The sequence below is a fragment of the Misgurnus anguillicaudatus genome, chromosome 18, assembly GCF_027580225.2.
Source record: "Misgurnus anguillicaudatus chromosome 18, ASM2758022v2, whole genome shotgun sequence".
Taxonomy (NCBI): Eukaryota; Metazoa; Chordata; class Actinopteri; order Cypriniformes; family Cobitidae; genus Misgurnus; species Misgurnus anguillicaudatus.
The window spans coordinates 25,899,233-25,921,885 of NC_073354.2; the positions used below are offsets into that span (position 1 = coordinate 25,899,233).

The 22,653-nt window shown below is 38.1% G+C and overlaps 1 protein-coding gene across 9 annotated transcripts in view; it reads left to right on the top strand.

The window, feature by feature from the left end:
• Nucleotides 1-22,653, top strand: part of pde4dip (phosphodiesterase 4D interacting protein) — an 82,995-nt gene that overhangs the window by 57,634 nt on the left and 2,708 nt on the right. For 3 of the 9 annotated variants that reach the window (XM_073856199.1, XM_073856200.1, XM_073856195.1), the window contains 24 exons: nt 42-111; nt 2,327-2,451; nt 3,300-3,469; nt 3,562-3,697; nt 3,944-4,115; nt 4,198-4,314; nt 4,455-4,890; nt 5,181-5,416; nt 6,828-6,882; nt 13,105-13,349; nt 13,447-13,590; nt 13,774-13,977; nt 15,504-15,773; nt 15,892-16,023; nt 17,764-17,892; nt 17,972-18,161; nt 18,252-18,373; nt 18,455-18,577; nt 18,715-18,807; nt 19,646-19,839; nt 20,434-20,565; nt 20,675-20,813; nt 20,893-20,939; nt 21,113-21,203. In XM_073856199.1, the coding sequence (XP_073712300.1) occupies nt 42-111; nt 2,327-2,451; nt 3,300-3,469; nt 3,562-3,697; nt 3,944-4,115; nt 4,198-4,314; nt 4,455-4,890; nt 5,181-5,416; nt 6,828-6,882; nt 13,105-13,349; nt 13,447-13,590; nt 13,774-13,977; nt 15,504-15,773; nt 15,892-16,023; nt 17,764-17,892; nt 17,972-18,161; nt 18,252-18,373; nt 18,455-18,577; nt 18,715-18,807; nt 19,646-19,839; nt 20,434-20,565; nt 20,675-20,813; nt 20,893-20,939; nt 21,113-21,203 (3,772 nt within the window). The remainder of the gene's footprint in view (nt 1-41; nt 112-2,326; nt 2,452-3,299; nt 3,470-3,561; nt 3,698-3,943; nt 4,116-4,197; nt 4,315-4,454; nt 4,891-5,180; nt 5,417-6,827; nt 6,883-13,104; nt 13,350-13,446; nt 13,591-13,773; nt 13,978-15,503; nt 15,774-15,891; nt 16,024-17,763; nt 17,893-17,971; nt 18,162-18,251; nt 18,374-18,454; nt 18,578-18,714; nt 18,808-19,645; nt 19,840-20,433; nt 20,566-20,674; nt 20,814-20,892; nt 20,940-21,112; nt 21,204-22,653) is intronic. The other 6 variants (XM_055187064.2, XM_073856196.1, XM_055187065.2 and 3 more) reach the window with 6 other exon arrangements.

Sequence of the window (22,653 nt, forward strand, 5' to 3'; positions counted from 1 at the left end):
ACGTTTCCAATTTTTATTGTACTGTTTGCTTGTTTTTTAAGCAGGCTGTTTTGGATCCATTGGTGTCCATGGATACGGGACAGGCAGCCAAACCTCGTGCTGAATTTGGAGGTGGGGTGGGCTGAAGTTTGGTCTGTAATGTGTCCTCCCAGGCTGCTGAGGACAACTGATGCTTTGATCATTGCATTGAATTAATATTTCGCTAGCTAGACGAGCATGTTCGAATATGAAGAAAAGCTTAACTGTGACCCAGGCTGTGAAAACCAAGCAAAGTCATTTTTCGTGATTTACTGTTTTTCACAAAAAAAATCATCTTATGTAATGCAAAGAACATTCTGTGAAAATATAACCTTGATATCTTTAATATTGATATCTTTAAGTAAGGTCATGTCAAAGATTGCAATCTTATAATAGGATATGAGACTTTAGCTTGTGTTTCACAGTCACAAATAAGTAATAATAATATTTGAGTGCTTATGAATTATTTCACTAGGGTGTCTGAAATGATTGTAGGATTCTAATAATGTTATGTCTAACTTGTTTGTGCTTTCACTTACCTGTGCGCATGAGGTTTTTATGTGATACTTTGTTTTTAATTTAGAGAATTAATTGTAATTGCTTAATAATTTTTACTAATATATGTCATTGTTATCATCTAATTAACTGTAATTTATAAAAGCAAAGCAACATTAATATATTCATTCTGTACCAAAAATTCTAATATATTTTAGTCACTGTGTTCACTTTAGACTGTAGACAACATCTATCTATTCAATATATTTAGATAGCATGTGTGCATGACTGTATTACTTAAACAGGACTGTTTCATTGCCAGGGCTTTATTTATAATTATTATTTAATATAGGCCATTATATAGCCTTTAGCCTAATGTATAATAACAGAATTGTTCATCTGCATGCAAAGTAAGAGGACGTGAGGTTTGTAATGAACAAAGTGTTTGCACTTATACCAAGTGAGTTGCATACATTGTGTTGCTGCCTAACAGATGCATTTATGAACATTTGCTAAATAAGTGAAATGAATGTTTAGTCTGCTTTCTTATATAAAATGAATACTTTTTGTATGTCTTTACCCTGATTATTTTGACTCTCAGTAAATTATTTATTGAAAAATACTTAAGGTGAAAAATAAGTTACCCTCTTCTTCTGCATCTTTTTAAAGTCACAAGCACAATTTACCCCCACATGCAAGTGCCACTAACCATAACTGAACCATAAAATCAGAGAGAAATGATAAGTGAAAAACAAAGGTCTGTAAAAAATAATACGCTGAATTGACTTGAAAATATAGTGCATCATTTTTGCATCCACTTTTGCTTGAAGTTTTGGGCAATTGCATAAATTGCTTGGAATTCCATGTAAAAAAAATGGATGCAAGGATTATGCATTATATTGTTAAGTAAATTCAGCCTTTATTTTTTATCAGTGTAGAAGCAGCTGATCCTGGTTGTAATCTTAAACTTTAAACAAACTTATTTCTGAAATCTGATTGGTTAATTGAGATGTTGTTCCAGGGTCAACATAATGTTGCCCTGAGGACCTTAACCACATGGCAAAATCAGGAGAGCCTGCAAGGGTGCTAAAAAATGACAAAATCCTTAACATGACGATACACAATAGAAATAATCCCAAAAAGAAATAGCTTTTTAAATGCTCTTGATTAACAATTAATATTCTTAAAGCTTATCAGAAGCCAATATATGACCTTTGCATTTCTCTGCTCATCATTCCTAAATAAATGCAAGATGCCATTAATATGAAAGCATTGATTTGTCAACATACTACTATATATATATATATAATTTATTTATTTATTTATTTTAGTAATGCTTAATTCTTATTAAACAACATCCCAGTTTAGTAATGTTTACGTATATACAACAGAATTTATTTAGAATAAATATAAGTGTCCTTAATTTATGCATTCTTATTTTCTAAGCCTAAGCCTTGTAATTGTTATATAAGCAGGAAAAAGTTTAATGTACCACTAAATTTAACTTTAATTTAAATTTAACAACATTAACTTAGTGCAGTAACGTAACCATGCTGCCAGAAAATTATCTAGAAAATTACTTCTGCATTTTTTTGCACACTTGCTTTTTGTTACTGAGACTCAAAATGATCCTGAAATAGTTAAAAAATCAACCTACTCATATAAAAGAGCCTGCTGTTAGTAAGACGAGCCTTATTTGAGTATTATGTTCACGAGTCTCCATAGAGATACATGCAACAGTCAGAGCACAATGTCTGTGTGTAAATGCGGTTAGGTGTGTTTCTGTACTGACAGTGCCACATATTTTCTCCAGGTTTCATCTTAGATGATGATGAAGAAGAGGAGGAGGAGGATGAAGAATGCAACAGTGAGTTTGCAGACAGTGCTGAAGATGAGGAAATCTCTAAACTGACTGCTCAGTCTTTGCTCTGCATGCAGGTAGGGCGGACTGCTGTGTACTGTATTATACTATACCAGCATTTTTTTATTTATATATAATCTAAAATATAAATAATAAATATATATACACTACTGTGCAAAAGTCTTAGGCCACCATGCCAGAATTTGATTTATTATAGTGATCATATATAATTGTTTCTCAGTCTCTTATTCTAATAGAATACATTCAGAAAACACAGGAAATGTGTATGTAGTATTAAAAACTGTATAAAAATGTTAACTGATGTGTCAAGTTTTTAGGGTAAACTTCCCTTCCACATGAGCAATAGCAGGAAAGTGCAGGATCTCTTAAACCTAAATAAAATTAAATCCTAATTTCTCATTTTAAAGAAATTAGTCTTTTTACTTCATTCTGATCAAAAACGCTCAAGATGTGTTTAGTGCCAAGAGATGTCACACTTAACACAGACGATGCCTAAAGACGACATTTAGTCCTGAACATTTATTTTTTAATTTTTTTGTACATATTTTCTGTATTTTCTGTTTGTATCTCAATAAAATAGATTTAAACATAAATATGGATGGACATTAAAACTTCTAAAACAACAAGTCTGATGGGGGTGGCCTAAGACTTTTGCACAGAACTGTATGTAAATGTTTCTTAAATTTATACATAAATGTGTATATACACACACAGTACACTCACATATACGTAGTATGCAAATACAAACTTTTATTTTGTATGCGATTAATCAGGATTAATCATTTGATAGCCCTATTCTATATACTATATACACTAATCTGCTGTTATTACAGTATATAGTTATGCACTGTACTGTGCTATACAATACAGTGCATTGCCTAATCGCAGTCTTCTCCTTTTACAGAGCTGTGATCAGCACAGAGGACTTCAAGGTTGTCAGGATGCTGTAGTCGAGGGTCAGGGGCTGGCCGAGGTCAAGCTGCTGGTGGAGCAGAAGGGGGTGGTAGAAAGAGAACTGATGGAGCTCAAATCCCAGCTGGAGAAGAGCGGTTTTTCATCTCTCTCTCAGATGAGGTACAGTTATTCAGACACCAAATGCATACAAAAAAGCTTAAAACATGAAAGTCAATCAAAGTGCTTTAATATTTGAATATTTCCTGAAATAGGAAGGCATTGTTTACTCTGCGCTCAGAGAACGAGGAGCTCAGGAGTACGATGATCAGAGGAGGATCTGAGAGAGATAAACAGAAGATCACAGCAAATGGGTCTGATGTACGTTTCGAGCGTGCAGCTGGTATGGAGGTAAGTTGGCCTTATAAAGATAAGACAAATTTGATCATTTGTATCATGTTATAAATAATAAATAAAATATTTATTGTGTATCAAAATGTAAAGAAGCTTCTGGATTTTTCTAATGAAAAAATATAAATATGTTTGGCACAATTGGATTTTTGTCTACAAAGGTTTTGACCGGTACTGTATATATTTTAACAGTAGTCTTGTGGACCCCACTGTGTGTGTGTGTGTGTGTGTGTGTGTGTGTTTCAGTGTAATGAGTCTAAATCTGGACGGGATCCATTAAAGGACCAGACAGTACGTCTGAAGTCTGACCTTGAGCAGGTGCAGCAGGAGAGCAAAGAGCTTCAGGAGAGACTCATGGTTTCAGAAGCAACAGTTCAAGCCCAAGCCGAGCAAATCAAAGACTACAGAGAGATGCTCAGTGAGTATCACACGATTTAAAAGCAAAGCCACACCTGGACTGGCTCGGTTCCTGACGTTCCTCTACGTCCTGTTTTGTTTAGCGGAAACATCAGTACAGCAGCACAATAAGCAGATCCAGGTGGACCTCCAGGATATGGGCTATGAGACCTGTGGTCGCAGTGAGAACGAGGTGGAGAGAGAAGATGCCAGTAGCCCAGGTAACTTACTTTTGTGACCACCAGGGGGCGTTAACATGTTAAAATCAAAAGGGGAGATTCACTTAGAATGAATTGGATCTATTTCTAATATTTCTTAGTGCATTTCATCAATCATTTATAAGTGTTTTTCTCCACTGCAGAATTTGATGACCTGGAGCTGTGCACATCTCTGTCCTATCGTGATGGAGCATCTCAATGGTGGGGAGCTTCTGCCCCTCTGCAATCTGGGAAGAAGGAACAGGACGTGACCCATCTGCAGCAGTTAGTTGAGGACCTGCGCAGTCAGCTGTCTCGATCTCAGGCTCTGATTCGTAACTTGCAGGCCCAAACTCGTGATCACACCGCGGGCAGTACTCCCCGTAAGGTCAACTGGGGCTTGGAGAACTTTGAGGCACAGAGCACAGCTGAGGAGGACGAGGGCTGGCAGTCGTCAGACGGATTTGGGTCTCTTCCCCGCCAGCCCAAGCAGGACAAAGGGTTGCAAGAGCTGGTCTCACGTGTGACATCACTGGAAGAACAGCTCAGGAAGAGTAAAGGTCATGCAGAAGATAGCAAATCTGGAAACTGGCAAACAGGGTGAGTGATAGTCTGTGCAAATTGAAGAGTTAACTAAAACAGTACAATCATCATTTACTCAACCACATATTGTTCCGAACCTGTATGAATGTTTATGTTGCTCTTTTTCATGCGCAATAAAAGGATACAGAAACATGTTTGAGATTTGAGAAGTGGTTAAGACAGAGGGGTCTTAAAGAAAATGTAAAAATAAAAACACTGCAAAAAGAACATGAAGATGAATAAATAATGACTTATTTTCAGTAAGCAAGATGGATATGTAAATGATACTTTTTCTCGCCCTCATGCAGTAAGTTTGACACGCTGATCCAAGCGCAGGCCCGTGAGCTGTCTCACCTGCGTCAGAAGATGCGAGAGGGCCGTGGCATCTGCCACATTCTGACTCAGCACCTGGGAGACACCACTAAGGTCTTTGAAGAGTTGCTGCGCTCCAATGACATTGATTACTACATGGGCCAGAGCTTCAGAGACCAGCTGTCTCAAAGCATCTCGCTTGCCCAGAGAGTCAACACCAAGATCAGCGGCCGTAAGTACACTGATACATGCACCGTTACACAGAAGAACACATCCTATACATGCACAGATACATGCACTGAAACATCCACTGACACATTCACCAATACATGCACAGATGCTTGTACCGATACAGGCACTGAAACATGTAATGATACATGCACCGACATGCAGTGATGCATGTACCATACATGCACTGATGCATGTACCGATAGATGCACAGACACATGCACTGATATATGCACCAATAGATGCACAGACCATGCACTGATACACAGAAGAATGCAACCGATATATGCACAGACACATGCACCATTACACAGAAGAACACATACGATACATGCACAGATGCATGTACTGATTCACAGAAGAACACATACGATACATGCACAGACACATGCACTGATATTTCCACCAATAGATGCACAGACACATGCACTGATAAACAGAAGAACGCAACCGATACATGCACAGATGCGTGTGCTAATAAACAGAAGAATGCATTTGATACATGCATAGACACATAAACCGACACATGCACAGTTACATGCACAGACACATGCACCAATACATGCGCAGACACTTGCACTGATAAACAGAAGAACACAACCGATACATGCACAGATGCGTGTACTAATAAACAGAAGAATGCATTCGATACATGCATAGACACATAGATAGACACATGCACCAATACATGCGCAGACACTTGTGCAGACACATGCACCGATACATGCACAGACACATGCACTGATAAACCAACACATGCACCGATACATGCATTCGATACATGCATAGACACATAGACCGACACATGTACAGACACATGCACCAATACATGCGCAGACACATGCACCGATACATGCACAGACACATGCACAGACACACGCACCAATACATGCGCAGACACCTGCGCAGACACATGCACAGACACATGCACCAATACATTCGCAGACACATGCGCAGGCACATGCACCGATACATGCACAGACACATACACCGATACATGCACAGACACATACACCGATACATGCACAGACACATGCACTGATACATGCACCGTTACATGCGCAGACACATGCACAGACACATGCACCAATACATGCACAGACACTTGTGCAGACACATGCGCAGGCACATGCCCCGATACAAGCACAGACACATGCACTGATACATGCACCGATACATGCGCAGACACATGCACAGACACATGCACCAATACATGCACAGACACTTGTGCAAACACATGCCCATACACATGCACCGATACATGCACAGACACACGCACCAATACATGCGCAGACCTTGCGCAGACACATGCGCAGACATATGCTTCGATACATGCACAGACACATGCACCGATACATGCACCGATGCACCTTTCTTAGACAATAATATTACATTCAAATGTTTTATTGCTACAGGTGATCACTCTGAACTCCCAGATGATAAGTCGGGCCATGAACTTCTTGCAATACGGTGAGTCGACTGAACACAGACAGACAGACAGACAGACAGACAGACAGACACACACACACAAACACACACACACACACACACACACACACACACACACGCATACATACAAAAACAGCTCTTATTTTCTTTTCAATCAGCCATAAGATAATATTGATTGTTGTCAGCCAGAACGTATGATGACCACAGCATATGCGTTCACATTGATTTATTGATCTTCACTTTTTATTGGCCTACTGTAGTGATACAGTCATTTCCTATGTAATTTGAGCAGTGTCTTAACTCAGCAGTTTCTCAATTTAGTCTCATGGTGTTCGGTTACATTAGTAGCATGTTTTATGCTGGTCTGGTTAAATTGAATGACCGCAGAGCCTTGTGGCATTTTATTGATTTGGACTTCAGCTGTGATTAGTTTCTCACCCAGTCAGCATCATGGAAACATTTGCTCTGTGTTGTAAATCTCTGATCAATGTAGAAGATCATTTCAGTAATGAGATATGCTCACGTCAGTGACCCTTACATATATATATACTTTAAACATTTTGTTAACAAGTGTGAGCCTGAGGGGGTTTGACTTCATAAACTAAAAACAACCTTGAGAGTATAACTAACAGAAAATTTCATTTGTTTTGCAGAATTCCGTTAGTTTGTTTTTTATTTTCTAATGCCATAAAGCAGAAAGCTTTCTTTCATTATTTCAGTACTTTCATAAGCTATGAAGTGCCCTTATTTGACTTTGGCCTGCAGGCCCAGTTCAGTAATGCTGGAAGCTAATGGCGATGTAAACTGTCAGGAGTTTGCTACATAATGTCACCGCTGGTTCTAGGGCTGTAGTCTCTTGAGTATTCAGAATGCATGGGACATTTATAACCCCATTCCAGCACTCCATCCCCCCAGCAGCCTCAGAGGATAGGATATGACCCTAATTTTTCCAGTCAACCGTGCATTGTATTGGGAGGCAGTCACCGGTTAGGCACGCATGAGCTGGAAAGATTTGCGCGGTCTGCCTATGAACAGGGTAATGTGTTTGTGTATTAAACAGAGATGTGGAGAGAAAGGATATTTTTTAGCATTACCAAATAAAGCAAATCAGAACCCATTCACTACTATATCTATTTTGGTTTTACTACTATGTGGCTTTACTTGAGTCCATAGCAAAAGATGAAGAGGCACATGAAGAATCATATTAAAAATTCTACTTAGTATTTTGTCTTTTTTCCAGGATATATATCAATTTTAAAAATTGACCCCTATGACTAGTTTTGTGGTCCAGGGTCACATTTCATCATACATTGCCATGATAAGGGAAGCACACCGACTGCATTGATTTCGAGCTTGTAAATTCTCTGTATGGAAATGTATCTGTTTTTTGTGAGATTGCAAAGCGAGAGAGTGCACAGATTGTCAACCAGATGCATGGCTGGACTTAACTTGATTTTGTCGCCCATCTGCTCATTTAGTTGGAGCTTGTAATTGAGTGAGATTTGCATTGGTTTAATGCGTTTTTGTGATCTCCCGTAAACGTTTGCCACGGAGCCGTCGTGTGGTTGGTTGTCGTGCTGTGAGCACCAGGCTTTGGATTGGGTGTTTAGTGCACTAATCAGGTTAAGTTAGTAAAACCTCAGGAGTGAAATAGGTCAAGGCAGTTGAAGAGAAAGAGAGAGAGGATGTAAGAGAGAGTGCAATGAAAAGATAGAGAGGACAGCCTGAGAGACCATGTGACTGAACGGCAAAAGAGGAGGGACACATCAGTATTAACTTGCACGTGGAAAAGGATTCCCCTGTTTTTTTTGTCATTTGGACATTTTTGGATACGATGCTGGATCAGGTTTTATCAGTAAGGATGTTATGAACGTCTCTTTCATTTTTACCAGTATTGGACGAGTTACAATTATGATATAATAGAGACATAACTGTAAAATATTTTTTACAAAATCAGCCCAGACGTTATACTTTGCCTTTCTGTTTTTTTTTTTCCAAAAAAATCTCTCTTTTTTTAAGGTTGACTGATTTCAAAATTACGTAAAAGGTTGAACATGCTTTATGTTTGATCACCGGAGAACGGATGTTTCTCTTTTGACTGTAGTACCCATTTATGCGTAGAGGAACACATCAGCCCGATGGCAAGGATCCAGACACACACTTTATGTTTGTTGTGTTTAGGAGCTCATGGGGAAGGACGTCACGTTTCAGGAAGACACTCTTGATTAGCCTTTTCCTCTTTTGGGAATAAATAGAGGACTCCAAAGGGACTGGTTCCTAAAGAGAAGTACACTCTGAACATTCAACAGTAGTGTTTTATGTTTCTTTAAAATCAGGAATTTTGGGTTATTTTTTCATGGCGTTGGATTGTTCTTAAAAAAGGACCTAAACAGGAGACGTACAATGCTGGACATCACTGTTTCTGCATTTTTGCGGATGTGTATCTAGTAAAACTCTCCGTTGGGGATTGGACAAACGGAGTACACTCTGGGCATCGGCACTTTGTGTAATCTAGGGATTTGCTTTGCTGTCTGCCTGTTGGAGATTCCCAACTCCTCCCCCACTAATCCTCGCTATCCGGGCACCCCCCAGATCTTATTACGTGAATGATCACGGTTCAGTTACAACGGAGATCCAGCTGACGGACGCTACGCCGGCGGCCAGATCGGTGGCCCCCGATCTGCTGCTCTGCGTTCCCCAGTCGGCATTGAATACTGGAGGTGGAGATGAAGTGACTATAACCGGGTCGCAGGGGAGTGCAGGTGGTCAGGTTGGACGTGGGACCATGGCCCCACTGTGGAGGTCCATGTTGTCCAAAAACAGCCCCATATACCGTGACTCGCTCTTCTCCTTTTCACTGTGGGAATGGCAGGTGCAGAAGAGAGAATTGTCAGTTTTAAAGAAACAACTGCACAGACAGATGGAGAAGTAAGAGTTTTAAATGTCAATAGGGTTTTACAGGTTTACTGTTGTAGGTAGATTTGTCCAGTAGGCCTATATATGACGAAAAAACTTTTGGGATAGTTGCTTTAGTTGTTGGGTATTGAATAGAGGAAAGTAGAGCGGTTTATTTGTTCATCACAGTGTCTGGTAGCTCCTGTGGATTCAATTTTGTATTTTTGTTGGATTTGATGTGCTAGTACAAATGCTTACTATTTAAAAAAAAAATTTAATTTTAAAATTGTGCATTTCAGTGCTGAGACGAATACATTTTAATATTCCAAAGAGCATCTTTGGTGTTAGTGATGCGTGGGACGGTATTTTCCAACCCGCGGGTCGTGCTTTTATGAAATACTTGGCACGTCCGGCACCACTGTACCTATTTTTACAACCCGCCCCTTACCAGCGAACATTAAAATAGATATACTAGGCATTTGTAATGTAAATGAAAAGAGGCTATATTATCGCATTTTAACCTTTACACCGTAGTGTTTGTATTATCTATTCACAAATTCCGACCTTAATTTCTCCCACACCTCGTCTTTCATCTTCACTTCTCCGTCCGTTCGTTTTATTGTCGTGGCTGGCAGGGCGAGCTACTTGACGCTTTTGTGACGTACGGCCAAAGGTTTGGGTACATCAAGTTACTTTGCTTAAGTTCTGTAGGCCTATATTTTAACCCTATCAAAGAACCTAATAAAATATGAAAAAATATATTCCCAAATATTTAATAGGCTATCGGGGAATTGCACGCAACATACATGTTTCTTCATTTTGTTTTTAATGACCCGCCCCGCAAATTTCTGATGACCTGCGCATCACTAGTCATTGTCACATATCTGCTTACAAAATGTAAAAATGCGCATTTCTTAGGGTTTTTGTCTTGTTTTTCAGTACAAATATCCATATATTCTTAAATTGAAATACATTTGGTTAAAAAGCAAAATGACCTTTTTATGAATAAAATTATTAAAATTAGGCGGCTTTATGTTTAAAACAATAAAACATTTGCCATTAATAAAAACTTTTTACTTTCATCTCTATTTAGTACTTAATTTAAGTATATTTTTTGTTGTGCTTAAAGGTGCATTGTGTAACTTCTAGATGGATTTCTTTACAAAAATGCTATATAATATACATAACTGTTATCAGTGGTGTATAAAGACCTTATATAATAAACTATATTGTTTGTATTACCTCAGAATAAGCCATTTTTATCCACATACACCGCGGGTCCCCTTGCATGGGAGTTGTCATTTTGTGCTGCCATGTTTCTGCAGTGGCCCTGGGCGGACAGATTGTTTTGTAGAGCGCGTTTTGTTACTACATTGTCTCAAATGTTTGTCCTTTGATGCTAGCGTAACTTCTCTATGCTTACCGTAGCTTTTGGAAAGAGAGGGGTCAGCTGTGGAGTGAACCGTTGGTTGCCATTCGCAATCTCACTGCCAGATGCTGCTAAAAATCTACATATAAAGTATAAAGTTAATAATTTTATTAAATATATATTATTAAATTGTAATATCCTATGTCATTTTGCTTCTCAAGTAAATGTATCACAATTTAGGATGATTTTAGATAATCTGTACTGGAAAACAAGACAAATATATTAAATCTTATTAGGGATGCTCCGATCGATCGGCCGCAGATCAGTATTGGCCGTTAACGGCATTAAATGACTCGATCGGTACTCGCTAAATTTGCCAATCTCATGAACTGATCTTTCTGTTTACTTTTGTCATCATAGGGCTCCTGAATGCGGCTGCAATTAGAGAGCATTTTTACACAGTGCGAGGATTTTTATAACCTTTTGCTCGTGTGTGACGTGCAGATTTGGATTTCTCTCTTTGCCTTTACAGAGATATGTGTATTTACTATGAGGACGCGCTTCGGTCCTAACAGCGCAAGGCATCTTCACATCCCCATCAAAATGCGTATACAACACATATCTATCGCAGACAATTGCATCCTCATGCTGAAAGTTTATTATTTGCATGCGTTTGAAAGTTTTGACCGTTTAAACTTTTATTTTTCTCACAACTGCTCTTGTCCGCATACACTTGATGTGGGCGCGCACACACCGCAGCCTGTCATCACAGTGCACATGTACAGAGCGATCTCACTCACGTCTTAAAGCTACAGTAACCTAATTCATCTCTCTGCTCTTGACTGAAAAACTTTTGTACTTCATACGAATGCGTGTATATTTAATTCATACAGTAAAGACTGTGAAGTGTTTTATTTTCAGTACTTTTAGCAGACATAAACCTTTTTAAGGCATAATAAATTTCTCTTTGCAGAAGAAATATTTGTACTAATTTATTTGATTCTCTATTAAAATAATAATATACCTAATAACTACAAGTAATATAATAAAGGCAACATCTAATTTAACCGTTACAGTCATCAAAGAGCTTGCATATCACCTTGAAAATCGGTATCGGCATTGGTATCGGCTGCAAAAATCCTGATCGGAGAATCCCTAAATCTAAAGAATTCTCCATGTATTAAGTGAACTAGACATCATGCATAATATAAATTATTTATTCATTGTACGTCATGCTTTTTTGAAATCCTAAAGGCTTAAATGAAAGAAATCTTGAACTTGGATTTTCACATTTGCTGAAACTGTAACTCTTTAGCATGTGAACCTTGTAAACGACAGAGAAAGCACATGTGATACAGATGACAGACACTGGAGTGATGTTTCCTTCTCTGTGTGTGATCTGGCTTCAGCTCAGACTAAACACAAACAGGCTCTAATTAATCCAGCTTACAATGAAATGTGGGTACAAAATTAGCCTAATGCACCGAATACTGGATGCACTGTGAACATGTGCCAAACGCAGAGACTAAGCTGCAGATTTACATGTACAACCCAAGTTGGGTCCAGGTGCATGGGCTTAGATGAGCTAGAAGATTACATTATGTTTGACAATTACATAAATTCAATTATCATTTTGTTTGATATCACTTATTTTTGTTGAGCAATAATGAAATTCTTCTCTGGTGTGTTTTGTTTGCTTTTAAGTTGAAAGTTGAGTAAATACATGAATTACTCATACAGTACTTGATATTAAATAAATAGATATTAAATAAGATTAAATTGTTAGATATTTAAGTTCTGTTTTAAGACACTGAGCTTATGTTTGGTGGCATATATATATATATATATATATATATATATATATATATATATATATATATATATATATATATATATATATATATATATATATATATATATATATATATATATATATATATATATATGCATATTATAATAGTCTGTGTTTCTGCTCTCAGGTTGAGTAAAGAGCTACAACAGAAAGATAAACTCATCGAGTCGCTGCGCTCTAAACTCGACCAGCAACAGCCGCGATCGGATACACCTGCAAGCAGCAACGCCCTATCCGAGCCAGGAGATCAATCAGACAGGACTTCTTTTGTGTCAGATGACCACGGCTCAACCAATGAGGATCTAGAATTGTGCTCTGAACTGGATGCTGCAAGCGAATATGGCCAAGAGGGGGCAACAAGGAGTGCCACAGGTTTTTAAACATATATTCACATGCTTTTGTTTGATTCTGTCTTTCATATTTTCACATCCAACATTCATCTTTTCATCCTCCATCTGTTTTTTTTCAGACTCACAAAGTCATAGAGGCACAGCTTCATTACATCCATCCAATGCACCATCCATTACATCCTCTCACAGCCACCAGTCATCCAACACATGTCCCAGCATGCACTGCACAACACACAGGCCAATGGAAACCCAAGCACAAACAGGTAGGAATAGAGCAAGGGTATGAAATCACAGATTATTGATTACTCACAGTTTCCTTATTAGCATCAGCAATAATTATTTATAAAGTAGTGATCGAAAGAGTGTTTTCTTTTTTTGCTTCTAAGCAAAGACGCTCAATTATATATCTTTTTTTAGATCTCCTATCTTCTGTCTTTTTCCATCAGGCTTTTCAACTGGACCTCTGTCCACCTCCCATTCTTCCTCCTCTTCCCCTCACTGTGTCCTCAACCCCTCATCTCAAATGTCCTGTCCACCTGTGTTTGACCCTCAAACTCATCCCTTAAGGACCCGTCACCATTACGGTGGAGGGTTCTCACTGGCAGAGGTTCATCAAGAGCTTCAAACGCTCCAGAGACAGCTTGCAAATAGTGAACGCGCATTCGAGTGTAGCGATAATGACTAACACTAACTGTCACTGAACATTTCCACTGTAGATGAGATTCACTGAATGGATTGTGCTGTTTAACACATTTGTGTGCATGATGTTGAGGTTTTACAGAGGTTGTCTGATCATTTACAACACTCTGTTTAACTTTGTGGTGTGTAAAATACTATAAATGTCTGCCACAGTTAGCGGTAGCAAGCATGTAACGAAGTGTATTTTAATCAAGTAATGTAATTACAATTATTGAAATTTAAATGAGTTTGTTACTCGCGTTACTCTATTTTGTGAAAAATTAACACTTGCAGACAAGACATTTCTGATCTAACGTTGCAGGACCGTAGTGGGCTGTGCAATGAATCATTAATTGTGCGCGAGCTATAAGTTCATCCGATCTCATGTTTGTAAATTATCTTTGGCAGGCTTTTTCAGTATGACATCAGCTTGCATTTGTAGTCCACAAAAGTACAAATCTAAGAAATGTGAATATATTATCCGATGATTAATATATTAAACATCCACGATTTTTGCTTTCCAGTAAAATATGCACCCTGCACTATACAACCGTGTTAAAACTGCATAGTATGTGTGAGTGCACCTTTAGTTTCAATTTTGGTTTCACTCCCTTCGTGTCCGACAAAACAATCCACTCGCTCTGTGTCTGACAAAACAAAACATCTGATTAAATATCTTCCTTTAATCTTGTTTATCATTTAAATCAAACTTAAAAAATATACAAACAATATATGCTCTTTAATATCACGGATGCTGTAAAGAAAACACTGCATTGACTAACTTCCTGTTGCGTGGCAAAGACCGCAAGTGTGGGTATTTGGACGCAGCCTTTCTCAACTTTCAAATACCGCTTGACTTTACATAGACATAGAGTTTTTGCCTAAAACACGAATGACAAATAATCTGGAATTAAGTAATTATTAACCTACTAAGACCGGGTGTGTCCACATACGTGGACATCACATTTTTTGTTGTTTGCACCATAATACTTAATTCTGTGTAACTGGAACCTGTTGTACACAAATGTGGACAATTACACTGCTACATGTTCAATGAAAAATATTTGGTTATTTTATTTTTTGGTTCCTCTTAACCGAAAATAGCTGGAAGAAATCTGAAAAAAGACAAACCAAAGCTCAGGTCTTAGAATTTTAAAGAAGTAAAAGTTAATTCAGATTTTTCTTGATATAGATTTCTCTAATACAGATTATTTTCTTGTTTTAAACCTAAACTCACTCCCTTTGGTGTATTTTGTTCATCAAGACTTACCATCTTAGATATAAAGCAACATATCTTAGATATTAATATTTTTAAATATTTGTACATGGAAACAAGAAATGCATTGCTTTGCATATGCAAATTTCGGTAAAATTGCTAAATAATTGGATGATTTTGATGAGCTTTTGTAGCTCACTGTAAACCTGGTTGTCTGACCCTTGCTCATGCATACTTCTCATTTTTGTCCATTAATATTTGCTTTTTTTTATCCCTTATCAGGCTACCACAGTCCTCAGGTCAAACCTCTGCCTGGGTTTCCACCCGGCTCTCATAGGCAACCTGACCATAGCAGCTTACACCTGCTGTCACATCATGGCTTTCAACAGTCTCCTCTCAGCAGTCTGCACGCAAGTCCTGCTTTAAAATCTGGGGCAAGTCTTCTGGAGAGCAGTGCAATGTGGGATATGATGCAAGACCCGAGACCGTTAAGATCAGGCGTGTATGGAGATGTGTCTTCTGGTTCTTCAGGATATCTGTCAGGACATACAGGTACTCAAGCTGTTAAGATTGTAATTATATTGATGTTATATTGAGGTGTCATGCTTTATGTGGATATGTAAATCATGTTTTGAATGAAGTTTCCCGTTCATTAACCAATTCGCTACAGGCGCAGACCTGATGGAGGAGCACCTCAGAGAGATTCGCACATTGCGACAGCGTCTAGAAGACTCTATCCAGACCAATGACCGTCTGAGACAACAGCTAGAGGAACGACTGGCTTCTTCCACACGAAACACAGGTTAGAGACTCGGAAAGTTTTCAACAGTGTGTTTTTGCTATAAGCTGTAATATCTTAACATGTCATTCATACCAGCAAACACATACGGGTGATTCTCACGAAAACCAGATTTAGAAGGCGTCAAGCATCAGAATTTTAAAAAGCCCTTGAAGTCTGAACTTACTATAACCATTATTTTTAGAGGATTTAAAAATATTTCCTATAGAATTATTTACATTTTTTAGATTATCATTATCAAAAAATATCATTACCGCAACATGATATTACATTAAATAAATGCATTTAAAAACTCGTGTTTCATTAATGAGACCTAAAAAGTTGTCTAGGTACTATGACAAACAAAATTTCAACTTTTTATCTGGAGAGAAAAAATAAGAACTGCTCACCTGATAGCCATCTTGAGTGTCACAGTCAATTATGCCCCTTCCAACATTTTTTTTTAAAAATGTTAATTCCTTGAGGGCTTAAACAAAGATGGAAAATTGTTGTGGAGGATGAAAAAATTGGTCTTGGACACATTTATATTCCTTATTATTATCTCTAAATTTATCAATGATCACCAAATACCACATATTTCTTTACTGCAAATGTTTTTAGTATAACATGCACTGAAGCTTTTTATTTTTTTTATTTTTATTATATATATATATATATATATATATATATATATATATATATATATATATATATATATATATATATATATATATATATATATATATATATGTCAAATATTTCCATGTCAAAGAACCCAAATCCATTCATGGAAATTTTCCCCTTAAATGTTGAAAAGACAATAAAATTGGTTTGTAAAAATAGTACATGAAGAGATGTTTGTAACTGTATGCTTCTTATTTTGATACTCTTACTTTGCATTTACTTTTTTATCAAAATGTTTCATGACACCTCATAAGTCAAATTTCACAAGAATAACCCATACATGTTTTTTAGAGCTGTCAAACGATTAATCATATATAATCACATACAAAATAAAAGTTTATGTTTGCATAATATATGTGTGTCCTGTGTGTAATTATTATGTATATATAAATACACATTCATGTATTTATTAAAGAAACATTAACATGTGTATGTATATTAATTTATATTTTATATTATATATAATTATTTTAAATATAATAAAAAATTTGATATATAAAAACCTTAAAAATCTATACATAATAATTACACACAGGACACACACATATTATGCAAACACAAACTTTTATTTTGTATATGATTAATTGCGATTCATCGTTTGACATCACTAGTTTATGTAAGGAATAATTGATGACAGGCCATTGAATTATAAGAAAATTTTCAAATAATTCAAAGGACCGGAGTCAATTATTTCTCTTATACCACAGTAACCACAAACATTGATCTGGTGACTATTTTTTAGACATTTGACAAGTTAGGTGTGCGGTTATCAAAAAATAATCCATACCCACGGAACATTTCTCAACCAATCAGAATACAGAATTCAATAGACTCGTGGTATAAAATCAAAATATTTAATATTTCTGTTAGAAAGCCTATGCTCTGCAGTATACATTTTTTTTGGTATAACATCATTATATGGTGATGCAGTTTTGGACCCACCGGTGGGTACGCAGTGTAAATGCATTAAAGCCTACATTTACATTTAAAACCCTGCTGATGCTATTTTGTGCCATACACCGATTAAATAAATCCCATTATGTTGCATTACAATCTCTGTTTACGTTTACCTTTCTCCAGCAGGGGGAGCTGCACCCACTAACATCTATATTCAGGGTCTCGACTCCGTTAGCCAGCTCTCCAATGAGATTCGAATGCTGAAAGAGGAAAATCATGCCTTGCAGAAACAACTCCAACAAGCCAGGACTGGTAAGATCTCAGTCCTGCTATGTACTGTGTGTCATCTTCAAAATAGTATGCCAATATCACCATGACTTATCACCTCCAGATGGCTGTAAAGAGATGGAGCGGCTGAGAGAGACGGTTCTGTCTGGGCGTGGCCAGTTAAAGCAGGCGGAGCTCGATGCGGACCGGTGGGCGGATCAATGCAGCCAACTGCAGGCTCAAGTTAGAGAGCAGACTCAGGCGATACAGCAGCTTAAACGGGACAAACAGAACCAACTGGACAACAGCACCAGGTATAGCAAAACCTACAATATGCACTTAAATGTGTATTATATCTGGTTGAAAATGAACATACGTGTACATTTGTATGGGTCTGTAAACAGGCTACAGCATGAAGTGAATGTTCTCCAGCAGCAGTTGAGTGAGAGTCAGCGTCTGCTGCACAAACTACAATGTGAGCTGCAGGTGTACCAGAGAGTCTGTGGTACCACCGAGAGCAGCACAGGTAAGATACAACTGTAAAAAACTGTAGATTTAGGATACACAAGGCATTTTGTATTGATTATCTTGCTTTTTCATCTCTAAGGCTCAGGGTTGAGTTTAACCTTTGACCTGCGGGACTCTAACATGCATTTATTGGAGCAGCAGTTGAGGGAGAAGCTGGATCAGTGTATGCCCCGCCCCTCAGCCAGGAAACAGCTCTTCCATGGTATGACAACAAATTTATCATGATCATAATTTCATGAGGTTTGGGGTATCATGGATCTAGTTCAATCAATTCAAACGACTTAAACATACGCCATTTTCATTATATTTTGTTGATCCCCGTCTCACTGTCTGTAATAGATCAATCACCATCTCCTCCTGTTCGAGATACAGGGTTCTCTAGCCCTGCTTCACCAGCGGTGGAACCTGATGACCCAAAGTCAACTGCTAATGGTGAGTCATATAAACAGGGTTCCCACGGGTCCTTGAAATCCTTGAAAGTTTGTGAATCTGGGGTGGGGGATTCAAGGCCCTGTGAATTTTTTGAAAATATACATACATAGATATAGGTCATTGAAAGTGCTTGAATCTGTTTTATGCAAGAAGTTTTCTGGAAAACATATTATTCCCTGTGTAGTGTAGGATAATATCATCAACATTCTAGACTTTTTAAGCACACGTGTTAAACTGTTCACTTTAAATGCTTATATATTCTATATGCGAATGTTGATTCATACCAAAATGCTTTTTTGCATAGTTGTGTTTGACACATGAAAACGTCACAGGTTACATACAGTATGTAACTGTTGTTCCCTGAGAAAGGAACGAGGCGCTGCGTCTCTTTCGCCATACTTCCTGCATCCCTGTTACGCCTTCTTAGGCAATATTTTAGATAGCGATATACTTCCTGTCTCCCGCGTCACCCTGTCTTTGTCATTAAGCCTCACCATTGGTTGAATTTGATATACACATTCAGACGCACTTACCCCTGGAGGCATCCCCAAAGTGTCACCGCAGTGACGCAGCGCAAGTTCCCTCGAAAGGGAACTGTAACAATGTATCTTAAAAGGTAACACAATGTAACTTGAAACGTCCCACATGTAGTCCTTGAATTTGAGGGTATTGGACCTGGAAAGTCCTTGAAAGGTCCTTGAATTTGAAGTTAACTATGGTGGGGGAACCCTGTATAAAACAAATGCTAACAGTTACTACCACAGTACACAGGTTCATCGTTTTGTGTCTTTTTAAACTATCTATCCCTCATGTAAACATGTATATTTCTTCTGGTTAGACTCATGTAAGCCTGGCACTGAAGGTCTTGAAGGTGAGGCCCCCGATGGCTCCTTCGCCTGCAGGACCGGGCGTCATGTGATCGGTCACATGGATGATTTCAGTGCTTTACAGCAGCAGCTATTGGAAGGAAAAGTTATCATACGCAAGATGGAGGCAGCGCTGCAGTCCAGCACAGAACGGACCCTGCCAGAGGTCAGTATAAGTTGGGACGCACTAAAAAATATATAGTTTATTGTTAAAGCATAATTGGGTTTGAACCCAGAGAACACACATAAAATGTTACCTTGTAAAGCACTGTAAGTCGCTTTGAATTAAAGGAACACTCTACTTTTTTGAAAATATGTTCATTTTCCAGCTCCCCTAGAGTTAAACATTTGATTTTTACCATTTTGGAATCCATTCAGCTGATCTCCGGGTCTGGCACTAACACTTTTAGCATAGCTTAGCACAATCTATTAAATCTGATTAGACCATTAGCATCGTGCCTAATAAAATAACCAAAGAGTTTCGATATTTTTCCTATTTAAAACTTGACTCTTCTGTAGTTACATTTTGTATTAAGACTGACGGAAAAAAAAGTAGCGATTTTCTAAGCAGATATGGCTAGGAACTATACTCTCATTCTGGCGTAATAATCAAGGACTTTGCTGCCGTAACATGGCTGCAGCTAGCGCAATTATATTACGCAGTGCCTGAAAATAGTCCCCTGCTATTGAAAGATACTATCCAGTTTCAAATGTTGCATTCTGTCTTTTTTCACTTTTGGCACTCTCTGTCTTCATACAGGGTTATATGAGAATCTTGTACCCCAGCACAAAGACACTAAAGCAGATTTTGGATGAGACGAGCTCTCTCTTAAAAATGTTCTGGAGGGCTGCCCTACCCACCACTGACACTTCTGCCCAGCACCTCAAAAAGGTCAGAGGGACCTTATGACATCACCCATGTCTATCTTTTGGTGTAATCCCATGTGTCACATGGACAGTAAGGTACATCAGTTACCAATACTGTGTGTGTATTTGTGCAGGAGCAGTCTCTGAAAAAGGAGGTTGTTCAACTGAAGCGTAAGCTATCGGAGCAAGAGCTGCTACTCAGGGACACGATGGAGAGTCTAAGAAATGAAACTCGCACTAAAGACGGCATGGAGCAATTCATTGCCAATCAACGTGAGCGACCTCTTCTGATCTCGTCTCATCTATTTTCGGTTATCGTTCCAATCTTCAAAGTTTTCTTGTTTATTTTCAGTCTCAAGGACGCGAGATGTGTTGAAACAAGCTCGCTCAAATCTAGAGGTGAGTTCATTCATATCATACACGCCCACTGGTACAGCCTTTGTTTTGTTATTAGGTGTAGCCCAATGCATATTTGTAGTTGGTTTTAGGGGATTACACCTTTAAAGATATTAAAGGCTCCCGCTTTCTCACCCGATAATTTCCTTCTCGTCCATCTGTCTCTGTCTTCTGAGTTACTCCAGAAGAATGAACACAAGATTGCCTCTCTAGGCTGCTCCTCTCTCCCTCCATCCTTCTTTTCCTTCTCCTCCAAACCTTCTAGAGGTACCGGCCTGTACCCTGCTTTGTTTGAGCATTAGTGTGTGTCTATAACCCTGTGTTTTACAGTTCATTAATGTGTTTGTAATCTGTGCATGCCAGACTTTGTATCGACTTATGCAACGACTTGTGCTCCTGTAGCTCAGCTGGTCGTGCAAAGGTTTTGAGTTCTAACAATACTTTTTAATCCACCTGTTTTTTGACATAGATGTAGGGTGGCCATTCGTGCCAGTTCCGCCGGACACATCCCGAACATGTTTTCGGGTTTGTTCTCCGGAAGTCGCGTTGCTCGACCGCATACGTCATCAAGGTTCTCCCATTTCAGTTAAAATACATTAAACAAATTAGCGTCGCACACCTGAAGTCAATACAGTCTCAAGATATACAAAGAACAATTCCCGCACACTATCTGCTTGCTGAAAAAATGTATTTAATGAAAGTTGCGTTGCAACGTTTCGATCAACTCGTTGCCTGATGAAGATCAGTTGATTGAAACGTTGCAACGCAACTTTCATTAAATACATTTTTTCAGCAAGCAGATAGTGTGCGGGAATTGTTCTTTGTATAGTTAAAATACATTAGAAAATTAAGATTAATTTCTTTTAAGACACAAAATCATTGTAGTTTCATTCTTACCTTGAAATGTAACGGTTGCTTTTCTGAAATTAAACCCGAAATATTAAACCTTGATGACGTATGCGGTCAACCAACGTAACTTCCGGAGAACGAACCCGAAAACATGTTCGGGACGTGTCCGGCGGAACTGGCACGAATGGCCACCCTACATAGATGTGGGCGCCGCCATCTTTGAGCTTTCTAGTTTATGACTTCCGGTGAGCCACTAAAGCTAATGGTAGTCTATTGCGAAGGACACAAGTGTGCCGTTTTGACTGGCTGTTTAATGTTTATTATGAAATCCAGGAAGACGGACATAATTTGTGCAGTTAGCAGTTGCCATAATAGCTAATACAAACGCAGTAAATCTCTACAAAACATTTGTTTTAAACATAATCCATGCACAAGAACTGAATGTGTATGTAGCGCACATGCTCTCATGATCTGTATTTACAAATCCATCCAGTAAAACCTTTCATAGAAACTGTCAGTAAAGAATAAATACAATAATTGTTTAAAAACAACTAATATTATGCTGATAAAAATGCGCTGATTTATTTATTCTGCTACTATATATTATTACAAAAATGCCATTACAGTACAGAATATATACGACATAATCTGCTTAGTTAATGTTTATAATAGTAGTTCGTAATGTGTTTGCGCATACTTTTGTTATGTTTTAAATAAAAAAGCAAATAGTTTAAAAAGTAAGCAAATAATTTCATAAGCTCATGTCTCCACCTAGTGCTTAACTCATTCACCGCCAGCCTTTTTGAGAAAAGTTGCCCACCTGCATTTTTGTGATTTTAACAAAATTTTCACAAAATTCCTTGCAGGA